This window comes from Artemia sp. Qi Xiang Cuo, chromosome 9 (assembly GCF_049724085.1).
Source record: "Artemia sp. Qi Xiang Cuo chromosome 9, ASM4972408v1, whole genome shotgun sequence".
Taxonomy (NCBI): Eukaryota; Metazoa; Arthropoda; class Branchiopoda; order Anostraca; family Artemiidae; genus Artemia; species Artemia sp. Qi Xiang Cuo.
In genome coordinates this window covers 71,456,685-71,483,097 of record NC_142802.1, presented here as the reverse complement: position 1 = coordinate 71,483,097, position 26,413 = coordinate 71,456,685, and the positions used below count along the sequence as shown (strand labels likewise).

The following is a 26,413-nucleotide window of genomic DNA, read 5'->3' as shown; positions in this document are numbered from 1 at the left end:
ACACATCCAATTAAAACTTTTAGATAGCCATTTTGTTCCACGCAGTTTAAAGTTCAGGAAATTATACCTTTGAGTAGGACACTCCCATCACAGTCTTCAGGGCAAGGGTTATAAGTTATGCCCTGGGGGCGTATAAGGTTTTTTATTGAAATCTTTGTCGTGAAAACTTGAAAAAGGGATCATTCAATTGAAAATTCAAAGGGCTAGTGCCCTTTTTAATAGTTGAAAAAGATTTGAGGGCAACTAACCCCCCTCTAACCTCCATCTTTTCCCCAAACACATCAAATCAAAATTTTGAGATAGCCATTTTGTTTCAAGCAGTTTAAAGTTTAGGAAATTATATTTTTGAGCAGAACATTCCCCCCACATTTGCAGGGCAAGGGTTATAAGTTATGCCCTGGGGGCAAATATCATAGGTAGCGCAATAGCGCTGCCTAAATAAAGAACGATGTTGGCACAATGTATTATTTTTTTTTCGTGGTCTTAGACCAGGGCACTTCGTATCAAAGGAGTTGTCGTAGAAACTTCGAAAAGGGCTCATTCGATTGGAAATTGGAGTGGCTAGTGCCCTTTATAATAGTCGAAACAGGGTTCATTCCATTCGAAATTCAAAGGTGTAGTGCCCTTTTAAATATTCAAAAGTGATTTGAGGGCAACTAGCCCCCCTTTCACGCCCACCTTTTCCCCAAACACATCCAATCAAAATTTTTAAATAGCAATTTTGTTCAACGTAGTTGATTTCCAGAGAGAAATTATGTTTTTGAGGAGGACACTCCCCCATAGCCCTCATGGCACGGGCTGTAAGTTATGCCCTGGGGGCATTGAGTTTTATTTTATAGAAAGCTTTGTCGTAGGAAACTTCAAAAAAGGCTCATTCGATTGGAAATTAAAATAGCTAGTGCCCTTTTTAATAGTCGAAAATGATTGGAGGGCAACTAACCCTCCTCTCACGCCCTCTTTTACCCAAACACATCCAATAAAAATTCTAAGATAGCCATTTTGTTCAACGTAGTTGAAAGTTCTGGAAATTAGGTCTTTGAGGATGACAACCCTCCACAGCCCTCAGGGCCAGGGTTGTAAGTTATGCCCTTGAGGCATGTAAGGCTTTTATAGAACGCGTTGTCGTAGAAACTTCAAAAAGGACTCATTCAATTGGAAATTGAAATGGCTATTGCCCTTTTTAATAGTCAAAAGTGATTGGAAGGCAACTAACATCCCTTCCACGCCCAAAATTTCCCCAAAAACATCCAATCAAAATTTTGAGATAGCGATTTTGTTCCACGCAGTTTAAAGTTCAGGAAATTATACCTTTGATTAGAACACTCCCCCCAGAGTCTTCAGGACAAGGGTTATAATTTATTCCCTGGGGGCATATAAGTTTTTATTGAAATCTTGTAGTAGAAAACTGAAAAAGGGTTCATTCGATTGGAAATTCAAAGAGATAGTGCCCTTTTTAATAGTCTCGAAAGTGACTTGAGGGCAACTAACCCCCCTCTCACCCCACCTTTTCCCCAAACACATCCAATCAAAATTTTTATATAGCCATTTTATTCAACGCAGCTGAAAGTTTTGGAGATTAGGTCTTTAAAGATGAAAACCCCTCCACCCCCACAGCCCTCAGGCCAAGGGTCGTAAGTTGTGCCCTGGGGGCATATAAGGTTTTTACAGAAAGCGATGTTGTAGAAAGTTCAAAAAGAACTGATTCGGTGGAAATTGAAGGGGCTAGTGCCCTTTAAATAGTCGAAAGTGATTGAAGGGCAACTAACCCCCCCCCTCTCACGCCCACCATTTACCCAAACACATCCAATCAAAATTTTTAGCTATCCATTGTGTTCAACGCAGTCGAAAGTTCTGGAAATTAAGTTTTTTAGGATGATAGCTCCATCACAGCCCTCAGTTTTAGGGTTGTAAGTTATGCCCTGGGGGCATATAAGGTATATATAGAAAGTTGTAGAAATTTCAAAAGAGGTTCATTTTATTGGAAATTGTAATTTGCCTTTTTTAATAATCAAAAGTGAGTGGAGAGTAATTAACCCCCCTCTCATGCCCACCATTTCCCCAAGCACATTCAACCAACGTTTAGAGATATTCATTTTGTTCAACGTAGTTGAAACTTCCGGAAATTATGTATTTAAGGATGACAAACCCCCCAGAACCCCCAGGGCAAAGGTTGTAAGTTATACTCTGGGGGCATATAAGGTTTTTATAGAACGCGTTGTCGTAGAAACTTCAAAAAGGGCTCGTTCGATCGGAAATTGAAATGGCTAGTGCCCTTTTTAATAGTCGAATGTGATTGGAATGAAACTAACACCCCTTCCACGCCCGCCATTTCCCCAAACACTTATAATCAAAATTTTTAGATAGCCGTTTTGTTCCACGCAGTTTAAAGTTCCGGAAATTATACCTTTGAGCAGTACACTCCCACCACAGTCTTCAGGGCCAGGGTTATAAGTTATGCCCTGGGGGCGTATAAGGTTTTTATTGAAATCTTTGTTGTGAAAACTTGAAAAAGGGTTCATTCAATTGAAAATTCAAAGATCTAGTGCCCTTTTTAATATTCGAAAGTGATTTGAGGGCAACTAACCCCCCTATCATGCCCATTTTTTCCCCAAACACATCAAATCAAAATTTTGAGATAGCCATTTTGTTTCACGCAATTTAAAGTTCAGGAAATTATACGTTTGAGCAGAACATCCCCATACATTCTTCAGGGCAAGGGTTATAAGTTATGCCCTGGGAGCAAATATCATAGGAAGCGCAATGGCGCTGCCTAAGTAAAGAACGATGTTGGCACAATGTATTATTTAGATAGAAAATATATTTTGAGGAGGTCACTCACCAACAACCCTCAGGGTAAGGTTCAATTCAATTCAGTTCAATTCATTTTATTTAACATCAAAATACATTTAACAAATATGCCAATACCCGCCCCAAGAAAGATACCAAAAAGCACTTGCGACTGGGCGGGTACATACACTAAAAAACAACACACACAAATTACATACAAACACTACAAAACAACAAAAAAAATTATCAATCAATCTCTCATCAATTCATTTAATAATAATAATAATAATAAAGATAAATAATAATAATAAAGAAAAAAAAAAAAAAAAACTATGAACCTTGACCTAACAAATATTTTTTCAATTTATTTTTAAATAACCCCAGGTGCTCAGCCGCCCGAATGCTCTCCGGAATAGAGTTCCACACATTAGGTCCTGAAAATCTAGTATGGAAGCCGGCCCTGGTTCCACTTCTATTCGGAACGATGAAATCACTAGCATGACGAGTTTCATAATGGTGCAAAGACCTATTGTCATTAAAATAATCATGAAAAACCTCTGGACTAACATCATTCCAGCATTGATAAGCAAAAATTCCTATTTGGTAGTCTCGTAGCTGTCCTATATTCAACACTTGCAACTTGTTGAAGCAAGCTGAAGTGTTATTTACACCTTCAACATACCCACCAATAAGACGCATCGCTCTATTTTGAAGAGTCTGAACACGTTTAAAATTCACATAAAAATTACTTGCCCATAACATACAGCCATACGAAGCATATGGGTGGATCAAAGCATGGCATAAAAGCAATAAAACTCTCTGAGGTAAGAAATTTTTAAAACGACGAATCGCTCCAAGGCCACGTGCAACCTTTGCGGCAACAACATTACTGTGGCGTTTCCACGAAAAATTACAATCAATGTAAAACCCAAAGTACCGGATTTCTTGAAGTTGAACTACAGGCTTAATATTAAACAGAATTCTACCATCAATATCACTGGGCTTACCTACTCTAGAATATACATAAAATTAGTCTTTGTAACATTAAATGATAACCATCTCAAACTAGTAAAAACATGGAAATTTCTCAGAACACAATTCACTTTCAACACAAGACTATCCAAACAACGACTAGAAAACGTAACTGCAGTGTCATCAGCGAATGACGTTAAGCAAAAATCTGGAAGATAAAACCTCATGCTATCCACATAAACCAGATACAGAAGTGGACCAAGGACCGATCCCTGTGGCACACCACACGACACTTGATAAGGGGAAGAAAAAGCATCATCAATCATCACTTTAATAGACCTCCCACACAAATAAATTTCAAACCACTTCAAACTCACTCCTTTAACACCTAAGAATTCTAATCTTTGCAATAAAATTTTAAAATCTACCGTGTCAAATGCTTTCCTAAAATCAAAAAATACTGTTAGGGGGATTTCACCTTTTACTAAACAATTATTTACAAAATCTACAAGATGAATGGCAGCACGACCAGTGGAATGACCTTTTAGAAACCCGAATTGGGTATCACTCAGTAGGCTATGTTTTATGAGATGGTCATATAGACGGTGATGAATCACCTTTTCCAAAATTTTTTACAATAAAGGCAGAATCGATATTGGTCTCCAGTTTCCAGGATAACTTTAGCTTGCTTCAACGCTTCTGGAAAGGTCCCCGTTACCATAGATAAGTTGATAATATGGAGAATACATGGTAGTATATACATTAACACAGCTTTAAAAGTTCTCAGATTCATGCCATCTATCCCAGCAGAATTCGATTTTATATTTTTCACTATTTTAATCAATTCATCACTTGTACACTCTTCAAACTGGAACTCAACAGTATCTCCACGAGAGTCCATGAATTCCTCGCTAAGAAAATTTTCCCTGTCACACCTTACACTCTCTTGAACAGACGAGCCAACCTGAGAATAAAACTGGCCAAAATAAGTCGCGACCACATTTTTATCACTCGCATAACTTCCATTTATATCAATGCAAGGCGACTGACTACTTTTCTGATTTCCCATAAACCTATTAATAACTTGCCATGTGGCTTTGGTATCTCCCTTACTATCAGAAAAGATTTTTTCAAAATACTTCTTCTTTGCTTGCCTTCTCATAGTGGTAAACTTATTTCTAACTCGCTTGAACTTTGCAAAATCTGCGTCATCCTGTATATTAAGATATTCCTCATATAACAAGTTCCTTTTTTTATCATGTCTATTATTGCCTCCGTAATCCACGGCTTGCGGGGATCGTCCCTCTTTTGTTTGGTCAAGCGCAAGGGGCATGTTTTCTCATAAATCGGTTGGAAAATATACATGAACTGATTGTACGCTAGAGAAGAATCACCAGAAATCCCCAGGACCGAGTCCCACTTGATACAGCTCAACTCCTCGGCAAAGCTATTAAGATTTTTTTTTCAGCTCACGTGTCAGTATTTTTTTTAGCCGGGATAAGTCGCTTTCTAAGACACGTCACATGAGCAATTACCGGAAGATGATCTGAGCCTGGATATACTATCACATCTGAATAGCTTTGACTCAAATAGCCAGGTCCCCCGAAAACTTTATCAATTAAAGTCGCAGAATGAGTAGAGATTCGGGTAGGTACACAAGTTAAAGGGTAAAGGTCACTTGAAATCATATAATTAAAAAAAATACAAATTATCACCTGAAAAATCTAAAATATTATAGTTAAAATCACCCATACAAAAAAATCCATGCTTGTAGACAAAACCAACCTCATCAACTCATCAAAACCTGCTACAAACTCATCCAGGCGTGCACTGGGCGGCTTATACACCACACTAATTAAAACTTTCCTTTTTTCAATTTCTATTTCCAAACAAAAACTTTCAATCTTACCTTCTATCCATACACCCAAATCCTCCCTCACCATATACTTCGTATTTTTCTTAATAAAAAATCCCAGGCCTCCTCGGTTCATAGTTGATCGGTTCCTTACCTCAAAATCATATCCTGGAAAAGAAAAAGCCGAGAGAGATTGGTCAGAACTCAAAAAAGTTTCACAAATACCCATTATATCAAATTTTGAAGAAGATATCTCAATCATCTGCAGAACATCTAAAGATCCCGGAGTAAGGTGGCAATTCCACGAGCAAAGACACAGCGACATGTCTCCACTGACTTGTGACGGCAATATGTAAGAACTCTCACGAAGAGGCTTTGAATTAATAATAGGCAAATCCTCACTTCTAATTTGAGCCTCTAAATGATCTTCAATACGGAGCGGATTACGCATAAATCTATTCAATGAAGAAAAGTCATTCAACATAAATAAGGAAATAAAATAATTTCTCTTAATCTAAAAACCAAACACAACCACCCCCCATCCTCGCAAATAAAAACCAAAAAAAACAAAACAAAAAAAAAAATAATCAACATATACTAAAACACTAAAGAGTGTCAACAAGTGAGCAGATTCGTGTTGGGTGGCTATCACCCTGCTCACGTTTGTAAACACGGCCACGATCAGACCACACGTTTTTTTACACCATATCTGTTTCTCGCACCTTCAAAAATCGCTTTTTTCATTTTCGTAAGATATTCAGTGACGAATACACCTGATTTCGCCAGCTTTGATTTCGCTCTGAAAATATTATACGCCGTATCTTTAGTTGCAAATTTAACGAGAACTGGCGCAACAGTCGTAGGTGTCTGGATATTCCGGGCAGCGTTCGGAAGTCTAAAACGGTTCACAGACAACAACTGTTCTTTCTGGACATTTACACCCATTCTCTTCACTATATCAAGAACAGTAGTACCCAGGTCGTTTCCGGGGTCCTGCTTCACTCCAAAAAAAACCCAAAGAATCAAGCAAACGCTCCTGTTCGTAATCGTCCAGCTTTTCCTCAATAGTAGCCACTCGAAGCTCTAATGACTGAATCTGGCTATCCAGCATGAAAACAGTTTTTCTATTTTCTCAAACTTTACGTTGTATTCTAGCGTGATCGAACCATAAATTTCCGAAACAATCAGTTCAGGGTGCAGAGCGGCTTGTTGCGATGAGCCTGGTACTCCTGTCACGGAAACAACTTTTTCCTGAAGTTTTTTCTCTATTTCTTTAACTAGGCCAAATTTAAGCTTTGTAACTTCACCTTATGCTAAAGTAAGCTGATTTCGGATTTCAAATGTTTCGCTCGAAGCAGTTAAATCAGCACCCGTGACTTTCGCAGTTTTCTTTTTCAGAAACTGATAGTAAAGATCAGGAGAAGATTCACACTCACGGAAATCATGATTTACGCCCTTACCCGTTTTTTTCGAAGCTTCCGCATAATTTCCACTATATGAAAGAAGATTCGCTTCTACCACGGTCTGAAAGTCATGGGACCCGTAGCAAAAAACAATGAATTTTGGCGTAGACTCTTTTTGGTTAGTTATGCTAACAATCCGGACTGGCCAGAGGGGATATCCCTTGAACTGAGCTACCGCCAAATCTCCCTTCTGAAACTGTACCATGATGACAATAATAATCCAATAACTCAAAAGTTGACTTATCTTTAGTGGACAGGATCTTCCAAAACTAATTAAAAATTAAGCAGGAAACGAAAACTTACTCGCAAGGGGGGCAATTAAATCCCCCCGCTTTCCAACAATATCTTGCAAAAATCACGTCCGCCAATGCTATAATTATGAAGTGATATCCAATTAAAAAGTCACTTGTAACTTTAATCCTTTACAGTATTGTGACACTTCCGTAATCACTGAGTTAATGATATTTTCAAGCTCAAAGAAACCAGTTCAAATATGTGTTCACGCTTTGAAATCCAGATAGCAACTGTGAATCCAGATAGCAACTGTGAAGTTGTCGTAGAAACTTCGAAAAGGGCTCATTCAATTGGAAACAGGAGTGGCTTGTGCCCTTTTTAATAGTCGAAAGTGAATGAAAGGCAACTAAAACCCCTTCCACGCCCACCATTTCTCGAAACACATCCAATCAAAATTTTGAGATAGCCATTTTGTTCAACGTAGTTGATTTCTAAATAGAAATTATGTTTTTGAGAAGGAAACTCCCCCAAAGCCCTCAGGGCAAGGGTTGTAAATTATGCCCTGGGTGTATATAAGGTTTTTTATAGAAACCGTTATCGTAGAAACTTCAAAAAAGGCTTGTTCGATTGGAAATTCAAAGGGCTAGTGCCCTTTTTAATAGTCGAAAGTGATTGGAGGGCAACTAACCACCCTCTCTCGCCCACCGTTTCCCCGAACACATCCAATCAAAATTTTAAGATAGCCATTTTGTTCAACGTATTTGAAAGTTCTGGAAATTAGGTCTTTGGGGATGGGAACCCTCCAACAGCCCTCAGGGCAAGGGTTGTTAGTTATGCCCTGGGGGCATATAAGGTTTTATAGAACGCGTTGTCATTATAACTTCAAAAAGGGCTCATTCGATTGGAAATTGACATGGCTAGTACCCTTCTTAATAATCGAAAGTGATTGGCAGGCAATAGCCTTTTATTTTGCGCAGTTTGAAGTTCAGGAAATTATACCTTTGAGCAGGGCACTCCCCCCAAAGTCTTCAGGGCAATGGTTATAAATTATGCCCTGGGGGCATATAAGTTTTTATTGAAATCTTTATCATAGAAACTTGAAACAGGGCTGATTCGATTGGAAATTCAAAGGTGTAGTGCCCTTTTTGATAGTCGAAAGTGATCTGAGGGCAACTACCCCCCCCCCCCTCTCACCCCCAACTTTTCCCCAAACACATCCAATCAAAATTTTTAGATAGCAATTTTGTTCAGAGTAGTTGATTTCCAGATAGAAATCATGTTTTTGAGGAGGACATTCCCTCACAGCCCTCAGGGCAAGGATTCTAAGTTATGCCCTGGGGGCATGTAAGAATTTTTTTATAGAAAGCGTTGTCGTAAAAACTTCAAAAAATGCTCATTCGATTGGAAATTGAAATGTCTAGTACCCTTTTTAATAGTTGAAAGTGATTGGAAGGCAACTAACACCCCTTCCACGCCCATCATTTCCCCAAACACGTACAGTCAAAATTTTTAGATAGCCGTTTTGTTCCACGCAGGTTAAAGTTCAGGAAATTATACCTCTGAGCAGGACACTCAAACCACAGTCTTCAGGGCAAGGGTTTTAAGTTATGCCCTGGGGGCGTATAAAGTTTTTTATTGAAATCTTTGTCGTGAAAACTTGAAAAAGGGATCATTCGATTGAAAATTCAAAGGGCTAGTGCCCTTTGTAATAGTTGAAAAATATTTGAGGGCAACTAACCCTCCTCTAACGCCCACCTTTTCCCCCAACACAACAAATCAAAATTTTGAGATAGCCATTTTGTTTCAAGCAGTTTAAAGTTCAGGAAATTATATTTTTGAGCAGAACATTCCCACCACATTTGCAGGGCAAGGGTTATAAGTTATGCCCTGGGGGCAAATATCATAGGTAGCGCAATAGCGCTGCCTAAGTAAAGAACGATGTTGGCACAATGTATTATTTTTTTTTTCTTGGTCTTAGACCAGGGCACTTCGTATCAAAGGAGTTGTCGTAGAAACTTCGAAAACGGCTCATTCGATTGGAAATTGGAGTGGCTTGTGCCCTTTTTAATAGTCGAAACAGGGTTCATTCCATTCGAAATTCAAAGGTCTAGTGCCCTTTTAAATATTCAAAAGTGATTTCAGGGCAACTAGCCCCCCTCTCACGCCCACCTTTTCCCCAAACACATCTAATCAAAATTTTTAAATAGCAATTTTGTTCAGCTTAGTTGATTTCCAGATAGAAATGATGTTTTTGAGGAAGACACTCCCCCATAGCCCTCATGGCAAGGGCTGTAAGTTATGCCCTGGGGGCATTGAGTTTTATTTTATAGAAAGCTTTGTCGTAGGAAACTTCAAAAAAGGCTCATTCGATTGGAAATTAAAATAGCTAGTGCCCTTTTTAATAGTTGAAAATGATTGGAGGGCAACTAACCCTCCTCTCACGCCCTCTTTTACCCAAACACATCCAATCAAAATTCTAAGATAGCGATTTTGTTCAACGTAGTTGAAAGTTCTGGAAATTAGGTCTTTGAGGATGACAACCCCTTCACAGCCCTCAGGGTAAGGGTTATAAGTTATGCCCTTGGGGCATATAAGGTTTCTATAGAACGCGTTGTCATAGAAACTTCAAAAAGGACTCATTTAATTGGAAAATGGAATGGCTAGTTCCCTTTTCAAAAGTCAAAATTTATTTGAGGGCAACTAACATCCCTTCCACGCCCAAAATTTCCCCAAAAACATCAAATCAAAATTTTGAGATAGCCATATTGTTCCACGCAGTTTAAAGTTCAGAAAATAATATCTTTTATTAGAACATTCCCCCCAGTCTTCAGGACAAGGGTTATAATCTATTCCCTGGGGGCATATAAGTTTTTATTGAAATCTTGTAGTTAAAAATTGAAAAAGGGCTCGTTCGATTGAAAATTCAAAGGGCTATTGTCTTTTTTAGTAGTCTTAAAAGAGATTGTAATATAATTAACCCCCCTCTCAAGCCTAACAGCTACTTAAAAGCGTCAAAGCAACAGTTTTAGAAGGACCTTTTATTCAGCTACTTTGAAGTTTTAAAAAATCTATCTTTAAGGATGACACCCCCTCCACCCCCAAAAACCTCAGGGCACGGGTCGTAAGTTATGCCCTGGGGGCCTATACGGTTTTTATAGAAAGCGATGTTGTAAAAACTTCAAAAAGGACTGATTCGATGGAATTGAAAGGCTAGTGCCCTTTAAATAGTCGAAAGTGATTGAAGGGCAACTAACCCCCCTCTCACGCCCACCATTTCCCCAAACACATCCAATCAAAGTTTTGATCTATCCATTTTGTTCAACGTAGTCGAAAGTTTTGGAAATTAGGTCTTTTAGGATGATAGCCCCATCAGAGCCCTCAGTTTTAGGGTTGTAAGTTATGCCCTGGGGGCATATAAGGTATATATAGAAAGTTGTAGAAATTTCAAAAGAGGTTCATTTTATTGGAAATTGAAATTTACCCTTTTTAATAATCAAAAGTGAGTGGAGAGTAATTATCCCCCCTCTCATGCCCACCATTTCCCCAAGCACATTCAACCAACGTTTAGAGATAGTCATTTTGTTCAACGTAGTTGAAAGTTCCGGAAATTATGTATTTAAGGATGACAAACCCCCCAGAGCCCCCAGGGCAAAGGTTGTAAGTTATGCCCTGGGGGCATATAAGGTTTTATAGATAGAGTCTTAGAAACTTCAAAAGGGGCTCATTCAATTGGAAATTGAGAGGGCTAGTGCCCATTTTAATAGTTGAAAGTGATTTAAGGGTGATTAACTAACCCTCTCACGCCCACCATTCCTCCAAACACATCCAATCAAAATTTTCAGATAGCCATTTTGTTAAACGTTGTAGAAAGTTCTGGAAATTAGGTTTTTGAGGATGACACCCCCCGCAGCCCTCAGAGCAAGGGTTGCAAGTTATGCCCTGGGGGCATATAAGGTTTTTAGTGAAAGTATTGTCGTAGAAACTTCAAAAGGGCTCATTTGATTGAAAATTGAAAGGGCTAGTGCCTTTTTCAATAGTTGAAAGTGATTGGAGAGCGACTGACGCCCCTCTCACGCCCACCACTTTCCCAGACACATCCAATCAACATTTTGAGATAGTCATTTTGTTTAACGTAGTTGAAAGTTCTGGAAATTAGGTCTTAGAGGATGACAACCACCCTCGCAGCCGGTACTTAATATACACTTAATATGGACGGTACTTAATATACAGTGCAGTTTCAACGGTACATTTTTCTTATATCAACCAGACTTTGGTATATGGTATTCAAAGGTTTAATGTACTTTTCTGTAAAAATGGTTAATTGCCAAGCTTTCGGTTATTAGCATCCAACGGAAGATTTAATGATAGCATATGGTATTAGATATCAAAAAAATCCATTGGCATAACTATGCTCTGAATGACCTTAATTGGTGACTGAATAATAGGGGTGAAACAGAGCACGATAACATTTTTAATTGGATTGAATGAAGGTGGTAAAAAGGGTTAAACTGCTTACCAGTTAAGGTAAGCCCGAAGGGGGTGCTAACTCTTGCACAATTTAATATAAATTTGGAACAACATCATTGGTGTCAATCTACCAAAACAATTATTTTAATTGGATTGTATGAAAGTAGTAAAAAGGGTTAAACTGCTGACCAATTAAGGTAAGCCCAAAGAGGGTGGCAACTAGTAGGCAATTTATTATAAATTTGGAAAAACATCGTTGGCATCAATCAATGGCAATGGTTACTGACGACAAGGTGATCATGGTACTTGACTTAGCTTTACTTCTTGACTGTGTTCTGTATAATACACAAATACCAGTTGAGCTGTGTTGCCAACATAAAATATGCTTTAGCATTGGAGTATGCTAAAAAGTTGAGAGTAATAGAGTCATAGGCACCAAGATGACCTTATGCCTTGACCTAGCTTTACTCCTCGACTGTGTTCTGTATAATAGACAAGTACCATTTGAGCAGTGTTGTCAATATAAAATGTGCTTTAACATTGTAGTATACTAAAAAATTGATATTAATCAATCTATGGAAATGGTTAACGATGACAAGATGAGCTTGTGACTTGACCTAGCTTTACTTCTCGACTGTATTCTGTATAATACACAAGTACCATTGAGCAGTGTTGTCAATAAAAAATATACTTTAACATTGTAGTATACTAAAAAGTAAATACTAATAAATATTTAGATGCAAATAAAAGAATTTTAATAAAGAAATTCAACACAATCCTTAGAAATCCTTAGAAATCAACTAGTGAGATGATTATGCGTTTGAACCATCAATGACCGCAACCACCAATGACCCGAACCAGAGAGGACCTCAACCTCCAAGGTTCCTCTATCCCAAGCCTTCAAGGGGCCCCCTCCCTCCAACTTTTTGGGCCCCCTTCCCCCATTTTTTATACTTTTTTTAAAGATTTTTTAACTTTTTTTTATTATTTTTTACTTTTTTTCAACTTTTTTTTACATGTCTTCGAATGAAATGAAACATACTTAAAACATAAAAAATTCACATTTGATATATTCCAAATTCAAAATGAGAATGATATAGATATTTTAGTCGTGACTTTTCTTATTAGCAAAATAATGTTTGTAGTAGCATTTTTTTGGGACTGAATTTTTTTTGGACTTAGAAATTATTTAACTTTTTCACGTATCTTAAAATGACATGAAATATGCTAGCGATTCTACCAATCGTACTCTATGCTCGCTCATAGACACGACGCGCCATTCTCACTGGTACTCTATGGCAGGTTATCGACACTACCTAGTTTCTTACATGTATTAAATCAGTATTTATTACGCAGTGGAAGGACAAACACATAATTCATATCTTTAAAAAGTGAAGATGAAGCATTTAAAAAAAGTGTGTTCACATGATAGTTTTATTGTAGCATTAAATGCTGACAAGCAGAAGTATTTGAACTATGAATTAAGTGCAAGTGGTAGCACTATCGGAAACATATGCATGCATTGTCATGACAGTGAGGAATTAAATTTCTTTGGAGTACCAAAATAATTCAACTCTTATAATATTGGATATGCGAGACTGAGATCTACGGAGATGATTCCACTCAAAGAGAATGCCAACATAAAAATAATAGTTGATGAAAAGGGGAATCTTCTTGCTAGTGCTTGTGGTAACATGTTACCCAGTGTTGAACCCTATCATCAGTTCTCGGGTATTACCATTCAATAGAAGACCAAAAGAAGACAGGCATGCTCTTCTACAAATATCATAAGCCATATATTGTGAAAGAGGCGGAACTCTTACCTTTGTGAAAAAAATGTGGTAACAGACAGTGAAATTGCCGGAAAATAAAAAGGGCGTTGGTAGAAAATATCACTAATATGAAGATGGAATATAAAGATGAATCGATGACAAAAAAGGTGCCAGCAAACGTTACTGCCATTAATCAAACAGTCAATGAACCAAATAATAGCAAAGATGGAATGCGTATTGACCATGTTGATAACCCCCCAGTAAAAATGTATTCACATGATAGTGTTATTGTAGCATTGAATGCTGACAAGGAGAAGTATTTGAGTTATGAAACAAGTACAAGTGGTAGCACTATCGGAAACGTATGCGTGCGTTGTCATGACAGTGAGAGTTTATATTTCTTTGGAGTACCCAAGAATTTCCATTATACATATTCTGGATATGCGGAAGTATCATTTTCAGAGATGATTGCACTTAAAGAGAATGTCAACATAAAAATAATAGTTGATGAAGAGCGGCATCTTCTTGCTAATGGTTATGCTAACATGCTACCTATTGATAGATCCTATCTTCAGCTTTCGAGTATTAGCACTCAAATGAAAGCAAAGGGGAAAAGAAAAGCCTACTCTTCTACTAATATCATAAACCATATCTTGTCTACGTGCTGTAACTGTTATCTTTGTAAAAATAATGTTGTAATAGACAGTGAAACTGCTGGAAAACTAAAAACGGCATTGGTAGAAAATATCACTAAGGAATATAAAGATGAATCGATAAAAAACAAAGTGCCAGCAAACGTTACTACTATTGATCAAACAGTTAATGAATCAAATAATATCAAAGACGAAACGCAAATTTAACCTGTCGTTGACACACCTGCAAAAATTGTGTATGACTCAAAATGGAATAATGATTATTCTACTGATTACTAACTAAGAGAAGACAATAGCTACAATATCAAGAGAGAACATGGTGACCTATTTCATGGAACAGATTCAAAATGTCCAAAGCTGTTCATTGATATTAATAATGTATAATAATATTCTTTTTATTAATATTCTACATGATATTATTTCATTAAAACATATTATTCATTACACGTTAGGTTAACCAAAAATTATGTTAATTTAGCCAAAAGTTAGGTTAATTTAGGTTCACTTAGAGTGGTTTGCCACTCTAAGTGAACCTAAATTAACCTAACTTTTTGCATGTCTCTCTCACTATGACTGTGTGTCTGGGCGGATATGCTGCCATCTATAACCAGTCTAACGTAAATTCAACGCAACGATGCATAAAGTCAAAATTAATGGAACTTAGATTTTATGAATGTTACCTGATATATCCAATAAAGACGTTCATAACAAATTTATTCACTCTGATACTTAGACTTTGTCAATTTTATCCGATGTATCTGACAAAGGATGTTGATAAAAAAAAATATTCACTCTGAAACTAATCGTAAATAATTTCTTAGACCACACTACTTTTCCATTTAAAAAAAATTAAAAAAGAAAAACGGGTATTAATTTCTATAAAGCAGTGAATACAAAACACCTAATTAAACAAAAATACTCCGAATATTTCGGCCCCACATCCGGGAGCCTTTCTCAACAGAAAAAAAAATTTTCCTTACATCAACAGAAAAAACATACTAAACAAACAAAAGAAAAAATATAAATAAATAGGAAAAGAAAACTCACATATTAAATAAACAATTCCATTCACTGGCGTTTAAACAAAATCGAATGCTTATATTGATTGGAACACGCCTTCTCGCAGAATATAAATGGAAATCTATCAAAAAGATGGTTAAAGATCGTTGTTAAATAAAGGGAAAGACAAGGTACCGAGAAATTTGCAAAAGGGAGAATACAAAATTCCATGCTCTTTTGGTAAATTTTATGTGGGAAGAACACAACAGATTTTAGAAAATAGGCTAAAGCAACACAATAATGCCATAGATTGCGCTCTAAAACAAAACAAAACACCAGAAACGTTTGAGTCAGCTGTTGCAGAACATCTTTATAATTTTCATCATCACAGTATTTTATTTGATCAAACAAAAATAGTAGATACGTCTGTAGGACTTTTACAAAGCTTCAGGGAAATTATAGTAATAAAAAGGATAATATATGGGGGTATTAGTATCAATAGAGATGACGGGGATTTTAGGATCAATTCGATTTATAATAGTTTAATTAAAAAGCAGGTAAAAATTTTCAACCAGTACTATTTTTGATAATAGTTCAGATACGAATGATGACCTTGCAGACAAAGGTCAGACTGGGTTAAATGCTGGGAAAGTTAAAAGAACTGCAGCTAAGCTTGCAAGCAAACGAATCGGTTCAATTTATAATTCAAACATTGGGTGATGAACCTGTGAGATCTATTTAGGGGTTATGGGCCGGGGGTTAGCTGACCTTTTTTGTTTTAGTTTAAGTATAAATATATTTTCATTTTTTGATTGATTTCCATTTATATTCGGTGAGAAGGCGTGTTCCAATCAATATAAGCATTCGATTTTGTTTATACGCCAGTGAATGGAATTGTTTATTTAATATGTGAGTTTTCTTTTCCTATTTATTTATATATTTTTCTTTTGTTTGTTTAGTACGTTTTTTATGTTGATATAAGAATTTTTTCCGTTAAGAAAGGCTCCCGGATGTGGGGCAGAAATATTCGGAGTATTTTTGTTTAATTAAGTGTTTTGTATTCACTGCTTTATAGAAATTAAAACTCATTTTTCTTGTTTAATTTTTTGTAAATGGAAAAGCAGTGTGGTCTAAGAAATTATTTACGTCTAGCCTACGGGTGGCAAAAGACCAATTCAATTTTATTATTTTTGAATTTAGCAAAAAAACATGCCAATATTATTACACAACAAAAGTTTTTAGAAAAGTGCAAAGTAAATAAAATAATTACAAAATCGTTATGTTTTAACTATCATTTAAATACATATAATGAGCAGAAGCACAGGAGAAAAGTAAATTTACTAAACTTAAACCATGTGCTGAAAGATAAACGTTTCCAGAGATCACAAGTTGTAAAAGAAATAGATTTTTTAAAACATAGCCTTGTTGATTTTCTTAATACAAATGATTTCCAACAAATTATATCTATCTTTAAAAATTCTTTTCAACATGTTCTAAGATTATCGAGGGAAAGACTACGCCAAAAACTTTTGTAGTTAAAAAGGGAAGAAGAAAAGCAAACACCATCAATATATAAGCCTAATTATTTCACAGGCCCTGGGGAGATTAATTTAAGCAGAAATGAGTTAACCAAAAAACAAAAGGAAATCCTTGAAAGAGGTATAAAATTCGGACTAAATCCTAAGAATGTACCGATAGAGGAAATTGTTTCAAAGATTGAAACAGGGATTCATAAGTTTCCAAAAGATATAAATAATGTAGATGAGTTAAGACTAGGGGAAGTGTATATTTTAACAAATTTTGGTAGTTATCAAGAAAACGTTAAGAACAAAGATATTAAAGTTTTAAAAGATTTAAAAAAAGATGATTCTCTAATAATAACGAAAGCGGATAAGAGCAATACCGTAGTAATCCTAGAAAAAGATGATTATGATAGTAAAATAGAAACAACCCAACTGAATTGTATGTTAAAAGATTAAGAAAAGATTTAGAAGACCTTAAAAAAATGGAAGTATCACACCCCAGATGTATCACAAGTTCTTTCCAAGGGGATCAGTTAGCCCTAGAATATATGGTTTGCCAAAAATACATAAGACAGGTATCCCTTTATGACCTATTGTTTCAACAACAAATTCATCAATAGCAAAAATCGAGAAATGGGCAGCAACGACACTTAAACCATTTTTATATCTCCAAAATTCGTATATAAAAAACTTGGGATTTTTAAAAGATAAACTTATAAGTGTAGAAATATCAGAAGAATCTAGATTTTTCAGTTTTGATATAAAATCCATGTATACGTATATTCCTTTCGATAAATAGTTTAGTATTTTATCCAAAAAACTTGAGGAACGTAAAAATGAGATAGAAGAATTATCTTCGGGAATTGAACTGGAAACTATATTAAATTTAGTCAGAATAACTAGTAGGTATACTAATTACTTCACGTTTAGAGATAATTTTTACCATCAAATTAGAGGATTGGCAATGGGAGGGCCTTTAAGTCCATTGTTAGCAAATATTTATGTAGAGTATGTAGAAAATTTAGCTATAGAAACAATATTTTTTAAACCTAAATTTTGGGGCAGATATATAGATGATATTTTAGTTATTTGGAATTACGGGGAATCACAAACTGAGGGTTTTTTGTAACATTTAAATAATCTGGGAGGAGAATTAATTTATACAATTGAAAAGGAAACAGAGAATAAGTTACCGTTTCTAGATATTTTGATCCATAGAAATAATAACAAACTAGCGTTTTCAATTTACCGTAAACTGACTAATAACAACCGTTACTTGTCTTTCGCATCAAATTATCTGATCCAGGTAAAAAGGGTTGTGATTATTTCTTTAGCTGATAGGGTATTAAAATTAGCATCACCAGAATACATAAGCAATGAACTAATTTTTATTAAGGATATTCTAATACATAATGGCTATCAGGAAAATATGATTTCTAAAGTAATTTAAAAAAGGAAAAAAAAGTTGACGGGACCAAAAATACTAGAAGAAGATAGCTCAAATCAAAAAACAAATTACATAACTTTGCCTTTTATCCCAATATTATCGCAAAAATTAAGAAGAGAATTAAAAAAACATAATATAAATACAGCATTTAAATCAGGACAAAATATAAGCTCGTTGTTAAATAAAGGGAAAGATAAGGTACCGAGAAATTTGCAAAAGGGAGTATACAAAATTCCATGCTCTTTTGGTAAATTTTATGTGGGAAGAACACAACAGATTTTAGAAAATAGGCTACAGTAACACGAGAATGCCATAGATTGCGCTCTAAAACAAAACAAATCACCAGAAACGTTTGAGTCAGCTGTTGCAGAACATCTTTATAATTTTCCTCATCACAGTATTTGATTTGATCAAACAAAAATAGTAGATACGTCTGTAGGAGTTTTACAAAGCTTCAGGGAAATTATAGAAATAAAAAAAATGATATATGGGGGTATTAGTATCAATAGAGATGAAGGAGATTTTAGGATCAATTCGATTTATAATATTTGAATTAAAAAGCAGGTAAAATTTTCAACCAGCACTATTTTTGATAATAATTCAGATAAGAATGATGACCTTACGGACCAAGGTCAGACTGGGTTAAATGCTGGGAAAAGTAAACGAACTGCAGCTAAGCTTGCAAGCAAACGAATCTGTTCAATTTATAATTCAAACACTGGGTGATGAACCTGTGAGATCTATTTAGGGGTTATGGGCCGGGGGTTAACTGACCTTTTTTGTTTTAGTTTCAGTATAAATATATTTTCATTTTTTTATAGATTTACATTTATATTCTGTGAGAAGGCGTGTTCCAATCAATAAAAGCATTCGATTTTGTTTATACGCCAGTGAATGGAATTGTTTATTTAATATGTGAGTTTTCTTTTCCTATTTATTTATATTTTTTTCTTTTTTTTGTTTAGTATGTTTTTTATGTTGATGTAAGAATTTTTTTCCGTTGGGAAAGGCTCCCAGATGTGGGGCCAAAATATTCGGAGAATTTTTGTTTAATTAAGTGTTTTGTATTCACTGCTTGATAGAAATTAAAACCTGTGTTTCTTGTTTAATTTTTTTGTAAATGGAAAAGCAGTGTGGTCTAAGAAATTATTTACGTTTAGCCTACGGGTGGCAAAAGACCAATTCAATTTTATTAATTTTGAATTTAGCAAAGAGACATGCCGATATAATTACGCAACAAAAGTTTTTAGAAAAGTGCAAAATAGATAAAATAATTCCAAAATCGTTCTGTTTTAATTATCATTTAAATACATATAATTAAGAAAAGCACACGAGAAACGTAAATTTACTAAACTTAAACCATGTGCTGAAAGATAAACTTTTCCAGAGATCACAAGTTGTAAAAGAAATAGATTATTTAAAACATAGCCTTGGTGATTTTCTTAATACAAATGAGTTCCAACAAATTATATCAATCTTTAAAAATTCTTTTGAACATGTTCTAAGATTATCTAGGGAAAGACTAAACCAAAAATTTTTGCAGTTAAAAAGGGAACAAGAAAAACAAAAACTATCAATGTATAAGCCTAATTATTTCCCAGGCCCAGGGTGATTAATTTAAGCAAAAAGGAGTTAACCAAAGAACAAAAGGAAATCCCTGAAAGAGGTATAAAATTTGGACTAAATCCTAAAAATGTACCGATAGAGGAAATTATTTCAAAGATTGAAACAGGGATTCATAAGTTTCCAAAGTATATAAATAATGTAGATGAGTTAAGACTAGGGGTAGTGAATATTTTAACAAATATTGGTAGTTATCAAGAAAACGTTAAGAACAAAGATATTAAAGTTTTAAAAGATTTAAAAAAAAGATGATTCTCTAATAATAACGAAAGCGGATAAGAGCAACACAGTAGTAATCCTAGAAAAAGATGATTATGATAGTAAAATAGAAACAATTCTAAGTGATACTTCAACATATAAAAAACTTTACTCAGACCCAACTGAATTGTATGTTAAAAGATTAAGAAAAGATTTAGAAGACCTTAAAACAAATGGAAGTATCACACCCCAGATGTATCACAAGTTCTTTCCAAGGGGATCAGTTAGCCCTAGAATATATGGTTTGCCAAAAATATATAAAACAGGTATCCCTTTAAGACCTATTGTTTCAACAACCAATTCACCAACGGTAAAAATAGAGAAATGGGCAGCAATTACTCTTAAACCATTATTATACCTCCAAAATTCGTATATAAAAAACTCGGAATTTTTAAAAGATAAACTTATAAGTGTAGAAATATCAGAAGAATCTAGATTGTTCAGTTTTGATATAAAATCCATGTATATGTATATTCCTTTCGATAAATCGTTTAGTATTTTATCCAAAAAACTTGAGGAACGTAAAAATGAGATAGAAGAATTATCTTCGGGAATTGAACTGGAAACTATATTAAATTTAGTCAGAATAACTAGTAGGTATACTAATTATTTCACGTTTAGAGACAATTTTAGCCATCAAATAAGAGGTTTGGCAATGAGAGAGCCTATAAGTCCATTTTTAGCAAATATTTATGTAGAGCATGTAGGCAATTGAGCTATAGAAACATATTTTTTAAAACCTCAATTTTGGGGCAGATATATGGATGATATTTTAGTCATTTGGAATTACGGGGAATCACAAATTGAAGGTTTTTTGGAATATTTAAATAAACTGGGAGGAGAATTAATTTTTACAATTGAAAAGGAAACAGAGAATAAGTTACCGTTTCTAGATATTTTGATCCATGGAAATAATAACGAACTAGCGTTTTCAATTTACCGTAAACCGACTAATAACCACCGTTACTTGTCTTTCACATCAAATCATCCGATCCAGGTAAAAAGGGGTGTGGTTATTTCTTTAGTTGATAGGGTATTAAAATTAGCATCACCAGATTACATAAGCATAGAACTAATTTTTATTAAGGATATTCTAATAGGTAATGGCTATCCGGAAAATATGATTTCTCAAATAATTGAAAAAAGGAAAAAAAGGAAAAAAGGAACAAAAATTAAGAAGAGAATTAAAAAAACATAATACAAATACAGCATTTAAATCAGGAGAAACTAAAAGCTCGTTGTTAAATAAAGGGAAAGACAAGGTACCCAGAAATTTGCAAAAGGGAGTATACAAAATTCCATACTCTTGTGGTAAATTTATGTGGGACGAACACAACAGATTTTAGAAAATAGGCTACAGCAACACAAGAATGCCACAGATTGCGCTCTAAAACAAAACAAAACACCAGAAACGTTTGAGTCAGCTGTTGCAGAACATCTTTATAATTTTCCTCATCACAGTATTTTATTTGATCAAACAAAAATAGTAGATACGTCTGTAGGACTTTTACAATGCTTCAGGGAAATTATAGAAATCAAAAAGATAATATATGGGGGTATTAGTATCAATAGAGATGAAGGGGATTTTAGGATCAATTCGATTTATAATAGTTTAATTAAAAAGCAGGTAAAATTTTCAACCAGTACTATTTTTAATATTAGTTCGGATACGAATGATGACCTTGCGGACAAAGGTCAGACTGGGTTAAATACTGGGAAAGGTAAACGAACTGCAGCTAAGCTTGCAAGAAAACGAATCTGTTCAATTTATAATTCAAACATTGGGTGATGAACCTGTGAGATCTATTTAGGGGTTATGGGCCGGGGGTTAGCTGACCTTTTTGTTTTAGTTTAAGTATAAATATATTTTCATTTTTTGATATATTTCCATTTATATTCTGTGAGAAGGCGTGTTCCAATCAATATAAGCATTCGATTTTGTTTATACGCCAGTGAATGGAATTGTTTATTTAATATGTGAGTTTTCTTTTCCTATTTATTTATATTTTTTCTTTTGTTTGTTTAGTATGTTTTTTATGTTGATGTAAGAATTTTTTTTTTCGTTGAGAAAGGCTCCCGGATGAGGGGCCGAAATATTTGGAGTATTTTTTTTTAATTAAGTGTTTTGTATTCACTGCTTTATAGAAATTAAAACCCGTTTTTCTTGTTTAATTTTTTGTCTCTGACACTAATATTTTTTCAATTTTATCCTATGTATCCGAGAAAGGGATGTTGATATAGAATTTAATCACTCTGATACTTAGATTTTGAAAATGTTATCCGACGTATCCAGAAAAGGATGTTGATAATGAATTTATTCACTCTGACACTTACATTTTTTCAATGTTATCCTATGTATCCGACAAAGGATGTTGATATAGAATTTAATCACTCTGATACTTAGATTTTGATAATGTTATCCGACGTATCCAGCATATGATGTTGATAAAGAATTTGTTCACTCTGATACTTATATTTTGTCTATTTTATCCGACTAATCGGACAAATGATGTTGATAAAGAATTTATTCATTCTAATACATAAATTTTGTCAATGTTATCCGACCTATCCAACAAAAGATGTCGCTAAAAAAAATGTTAATAAAAAATTTTTTCACTCTGATACTTAGATCTTGTCAATGTTATTAAAGGTATCTGTCAAAAGACATTGATAACAAATTTATTCACTCTGATACTTGTATTTTCTCAATTTTATCAAGCGTATCGGACAAATGATGATGATAATGGATTTATTCGCTCTGATACTTATATTTGGTGAATGTTATCTGAGGTATTCAACAAAAGAAGTTGATAAAGAATTTGTTCACTCTGATACTTAGATTTTGACAACTTTATCCGACATATCTGACAAAAGATGCTGATAAAGAATTTATTCAATCTGATACTTATATTTTGTAAATTTTATCCGGATAACCAATGTAACCAGAATATGATTATGATAAGGAATTTATTCGCGCTGATACTTAGATTTTGTCAATTTTATAAGACATATCTGACAAAAGATGATGATAAAGAATTTATTCACTCTGATACTTAGAATTTCTCAAATTTATCAGGCATATCTGACAAAGGACGATGATAAAGAATTAAATTCACTCTCACTGTCATGACAACTCTCACTGTCATGACACCGCACTCATACGTTTCCGATAGTGCTACCACTTGTACTTGTTTCATAGTTCAAATACTTCTCCTTGTCAGAATTCAATGCTACATTAACACTATCATGAGAACACATTTTTACTGGGGGGTCATCCACATGTTCAATATGCATTTCATCGTTGCTATTCTTTGGTTCATTGACTGTTTGGTCAATGGTAGTAACGTTTGCTGGCACCTTGTTTTTCATCGATTCATCTTTATATTCCTTAGTGATATTTTCTACCAACGCCCTTTTCGTTTTTCCGGCAATTTCAGTGTCTATTATCACATTATTTTTACACAAGTAACAGTCCCGGCCCGTAGACAAGATACGGTTTATGATATTAGTAGAAGAGTACGCATGTCTTCTTTTAACCTTCCGTTGAATGCTAATACCCGAAAGCTGACGATAGGGTTTAACACTGGGTAACATGTTACCCCAAGCACTAGCAAGGAGATGCCCCTCTTCATCAACTATTATTTTTGTCTGTGAGACAAATCGTGTCTGTGAGCAAGCATAGAGTACGATTGGTAGAGTCGCAAGCATGTTTCATGTCATTTTAAGATACGTAAAAAAATTAAATAATTTCTAGGTCCAAAAAAAAATCAGTCCAAAAAAAAGTACTACTACAAACATTATTTTTCTAAAAGTAAAAGTCAATCAATCAATCAATTTATTACTACTAAAAACAAAACAATTACAAACTTAAAGTTTATACACGCCCTAGAAGCTCAGCTTGTAAAGGGCCAACAAAACAAATAAGACACTATTAGAAAGAACAGAAAAAAAAACAGAAAAAAAGGTAAAACGACTAAAATATCTATATCATTCTCATTTTGAATTTGGAAAATATTGAATGTGAATTTTTTGTTTTAAGTGTATTATCTCATTTGAAGACATGTAAAAAAAAGGTGAAAAAAGTATACCATGTTCAAAAAACCATAAAAAAAGTTTAAAAAAAACTTCATTTCCGGTTCGGGTCATTGGTGCTTGCGGTCCTTGATGGTTCAAACCCATAATCATCTCACTAGTCGATTTCTAAGGAGTTCTAAGGATTGTTCTGAATTTCTTTATCAAATTTTTTTTATTGGCATCTACATCTTTATTAGTATCAACTTTTAGGCATACTACAATGTTAAAGCATATTTTATATTGATAACACTGCTCAAATGGTATTTGTGTATTATACAGAATACAGTCGAGATGTAAAGCTAGGTCAAGTCACAAGGTCATCTTGTCATCGTTAACCATTTCCATAGATTGATTAAAATCAACTTTTCAGTATACTACAATGTTAAAGCATATTTTATATTGACAACACTGCACAAATGGTACTTGTGTATTATAAAGAACACAGTCGAGGAGTAAAGCTAGGTCAAGGCATAAGGTCATCTTGGTGCCTATGACTATTGCTTTAAACTTTTTAGTATACCCCAATGCTAAACCATATTTTATATTGGCAACACTGCTAAACTGGTATTTATGAATTATACAGAACACAGTCAAGAAGTAAAGCTAAGTCAAGTCCCATGGTCACCTCGTAGTCGTTAACAATTTCCAAAGATTGATGCCAACGATGTTATTCCTAATTTACAATAAATTGCCTACGACTTACCACCCCCTTCGGGCTTACCTGGTAGGCAGTTTAACGCCTTTTTACTACTTTCATACAATCCAATTAAAATAATCGTCTCCGTAGATTAACACCAATGATGTTATTCCAAATTTATATTAAATTGCGTAAGTTACCATCCCCTTCGAGCTTACCTTAACTGGTAAGCAGTTTAACCCTTTTTATCACCTTCATACAATCCAATTAAAAATCTTATCGTGCTCTGTTTCACCCCGATTATTCAATCACCAATTAAGATCATTCATAGCAGATTTATGCCAATGGAATATCTTTTTCGCAAATCGAGTTATTTTTACGCAAATGATACAACTTTTGATGTCTAACACCATATGCTATCATTAAACCTACCTTTGAATGCTAATAACCGAAAGCTTGGCTGTTAACCATTTTTACAGAAAAGTGCGTTAAACCTTTGAATACCTTATACCAAGGTCTGGTTGATATAAGGCATGTACCGTTGAAACTGCACTGTATATTAAGTACCGTCCGTATTCCTTGTCTCTGATTGGCCAAGAAAATGGGTGTTGACATAGAAACCGGTCTGGTAAGGCATGTCCCTTCAGTAGTATTAGATACATGCCCGTGGTAAGGCATGTACCGTTGAAACTGCACTGTATATTCTTGTGTAATTCCTTGTGTAATTCGCATCTATTATAGCCTTACTACTAAGATCGATGTGGCTATAATGCATTATTTTTTTGTTGTTGTTGTTGTTTAGAACAGGGCACTTTGTATCGAAGAAGTTGTCGTAGGAACTTCGAAAAGGGCTCATTCCATTGAAAATATAAAGGGCTGATGCCCTTTTTAATAGTCGAAAGTGATTGGAAGGAATCTAACCCCCCTCCCACGTCCACCCTCCCATTTGCCTTTATGTTTAAAAACTAAATGTTGCGATAAGTTTAAATCAAAATGCACTGTGTTAATACTAATTCTCAATAAGGCGTCTCAGCAGTATCCCAAGAACGAATGAGGGTATTATGTTAAAACTTTTGGGCCTACTTCTGCTCTTAAAATTTAACCAAATCAAAATAGCGTAAGTGTATCCAAGCTATCAAAGAAATTAAACAGATTTTTTGCGAATGGTATCAAGTTTTCCATTTCATGTGAACTAGAGGAGGTACGAAACTAAATTAAACACTATTATTTGTGTCCAGATTTTTAAAAGGGTGTATGTTGCTAAAAATTGCTGAAAATTTTTCTCCAGCATACAAATAACAGGCCAAACTATAAATTCTTTAAAAAACGAAAAGATTTAAAGTATTATTTTCTTTTTCCCTGAAAAGACTATGTCAATATAAAACGAACAGAAATTTATTAAAAAAAACTGTTTCCACAAAATAAGTTTTTCAAAGAAAAGTAAAGAACTCCATTTAACAAAAAATGAGCAAAAATAAAATAAAATAATCTACCAAGCGTGAAACTACTACAAATTAGCATCGATAAATAAATGAAACCCAAAACGAACTAAAATTACAAAAAATAGCCGAGTCAAACTCAAAACGAGAAGAAATTAACATAAGTTGGGTTCAAAATCCCTATGCCTTGCCAAGGCCAGAACATAATTT

At 34.6% G+C, this 26,413-nt stretch overlaps 2 protein-coding genes across 2 annotated transcripts; both read right to left on the bottom strand.

Moving 5' to 3' along the window:
• Window positions 1-4,372: 4,372 nt before the first annotated feature.
• Window positions 4,373-5,092, bottom strand: LOC148948999 (uncharacterized). Its single transcript, XM_089095082.1, has one exon. The coding sequence runs from the start codon at window positions 5,090-5,092 to the stop codon at window positions 4,373-4,375; it is 720 nt and encodes a 239-aa protein (XP_088951208.1).
• A 1,830-nt stretch (window positions 5,093-6,922) lies between these two features.
• On the bottom strand, window positions 6,923-7,282 carry LOC148948998 (hepatoma-derived growth factor-related protein 3-like). Its single transcript, XM_089095080.1, has one exon. It carries the CDS (start codon window positions 7,280-7,282, stop codon window positions 6,923-6,925), a length of 360 nt encoding a protein of 119 aa, XP_088951206.1.
• Between the last annotated feature and the right edge of the window lie 19,131 nt (window positions 7,283-26,413).